The 2500-nt window shown below is 38.6% G+C and overlaps 1 protein-coding gene across 1 annotated transcript in view; it reads left to right on the forward strand.

Moving 5' to 3' along the window:
* LOC138027979 (disheveled-associated activator of morphogenesis 1-like) overlaps window positions 1-2500 on the forward strand; it is a 34173-nt gene that overhangs the window by 7482 nt on the left and 24191 nt on the right. The window contains exons 6-7 of the mRNA XM_068875611.1: window positions 654-711; window positions 2349-2439. Of these exons, the coding sequence (XP_068731712.1) occupies window positions 654-711; window positions 2349-2439 (149 nt within the window). The remainder of the gene's footprint in view (window positions 1-653; window positions 712-2348; window positions 2440-2500) is intronic.

The raw sequence follows: 2500 nt of genomic DNA on the forward strand, positions 1-2500 counted from the left end.
AGCACTTATTTCACTGTGAAAATGGGGTTGACACAAGCATAAGCAAAAGCGCAAGCACAAGGATCAAAATTTTTCCTTTTCCTTGTGCTTATGCTTGGGTTCACTTGCATTGTGTGAAAACGAAACGCAGCATAAGCACAAGGAAATTTATTGCATCCAACCAGTTACAGCACTCGTTCCAGATCCCCTGTTTTTGAGCATTTGAACAAAATGGGAGTTGCCATGGTTGATTTTGATAGCTTATGTTGACATTCATTTTCACCAGTGTAAGCAACTTATGCTTGTGCATGTGATTGTGGTGCATTGCTAGTGAAAACCAGGCTTTACTAATTTCATTTACTGGGGAATTATTCTTAATGAAAGCTGTGCTACATTTTCCGTGTAACTGAACACCATCAGTTGTTGACCTCTAAACCAAGAACAAGCTAGGGTATATGTTGTGGTTCTAATTTTTTCTGGGTTAAAAATTTTCAAACCAGTCCATTTGTTTTATTTGTCCTTGTCTAATACTTCTCTATCAGAATTTGAAACAAAAGAAAATGACAATTGAACTGGCTTAAAAAATTTTGAACCAAGACAAAATTTGAACCACAAAATATGCACCTCTTGCAGGCCTCATCTTTAACAAGCTGGCCCATTTGATTTTTTATTAGCCAAAGTAAAATTCACACTGCAGCTATAGGATGCTTCAAAGCCTTGATGAACAGTTCGGTAAGTATATGTAACCGTCTTGTTTTAAAGTAATAAGAATTGACTAAGCACTCACATTCCACCAGACTGAGTGTGATCTAGGTGTGATTTTCATATTCAGATTCAAATGTGGGTTGAGTCTGTTGCTTTTCTCCTTTGCTGTTAAAGGATTTTTTCTTGGTACTCTGGTTTCCAACTTCCATCAAAAATCAATATGAATAGTTTAATTTTGATTTAATTTACATAAGCAGTTTTTACAATAATTTATTAGTACATGTAGAGCACCTTTGCCCAGCTATAAATTCTTGAGATTTTGATATGATGATGATGATGATGATGATGATTCCCTGTAAACTCAGGCAAGATATTCAGCCTGGTTTTTCATCACGTATAATATATATAATAATATGCATAAATAGTATTTTTGCTCTTTTGTCCATAAATTTCAAATATATATGGTATTTTAGCTTTTTTTATTTAGTTTTTCATCTTTTTTGTATTTAATATTAAGTAAACATTTCTAAAGTCTGTAATCCAGCCTTTTGGCTGCAATGGATTTTTAATCTATCTATCTATCTATCTGTCTATCTATCTATCTATCTATCTATCTAGTCCGTGGGAGCGGGTCACAAAAAGTCACTATGGGTCCCAGGTCTTCTCTCTTCTCTTTCTTCTTGCAGGGTCATAATTTACTTTCCTTGGTATCTTTGCCTTCCCCAGCAATGCTGTTTGCTGGATCACTTCGAGCCTCACATTCACGCCGATTCGCTTCATGTACTTCTTAAAGTTGACTGATACGGCTCTAAGGGCCCCAATAACAACCGGCACTACAATGACTTTTTGCATGTACCAGACTTTTGCAATTTCATCTTTCAATAGTTGGTATTTCTCCAACTTCTCAAGTTCCTTATCTTTCACAACAGCAGCAGCAGCCATTGTTGCTGCCCCAATGCGGAAACTGTGGGTGTTGTAGTCGTTAGAGTGTAGGCCACACAGATCAATGAGGACATGTAGGTTAGAGGCCCATGAATGTTGGGATAGGGGTGAACCATCCCTAAACTGGAACAGGAAGCTGTTTGGGTCGGAGTCAGGTGTTTGAAGGATGTAGTCTCACACTGCAAAGACAGCACAAATGATTGTATGGGACTTGGCAATAATGAGTCGATCTTAAATTCTTGCTGGAAGGGGTCGGTCTTGGATTTCTTGATGCTTACCTTGCATGTGTTGTGGCGTGGTGATGTCAGGAACAAAGGTTACATCAGAGTGGGTGAGGTGTATATTGCGGTCGAAAGGACCATTACGTGTGATCTCACTGCATCTCAGAAAGCCATAAAACGCTAGTGTGAAGAATGCCCAGAGAATCACCGTATCAATGTCTGGGGAACATTCGAGGCAAGCAATGAAAAGATTTTGTTCAAATCATTGAGGGGAATAGGCTGTTGGATCTGCCTACTGAGACCGAGAGTGTGTTTTATACAACAAAGGGTGCTTAGAAGGTGTGTTGATTGGGTGCGAAGCACACAAACAAACAGTGGACGCAATCAGTTAGTTACACAGGTCAATTTAGCTAGACATTAAATACAGTTTATGCTAAAGCAGAAACAGTCATAACATAACAGCCAAAACAGTGACACACATCTCTTACATGCACATTTCAGCATGGAAGAGCACATGTGTTGGCACATCCATCCTGCATAAATGTCATAGCTCAGAGCATGAGCACAGAGAATGTCAAAACAAAAATACAAGGTTAGTCAACGATACTCAGTTATTTGTCAGCTACTGCCTTGTGCATGCTATGGTTGGGCAA

This window comes from Montipora capricornis, chromosome 12, assembly GCF_036669925.1.
Source record: "Montipora capricornis isolate CH-2021 chromosome 12, ASM3666992v2, whole genome shotgun sequence".
Lineage (NCBI taxonomy): Eukaryota > Metazoa > Cnidaria > Anthozoa > Scleractinia > Acroporidae > Montipora > Montipora capricornis.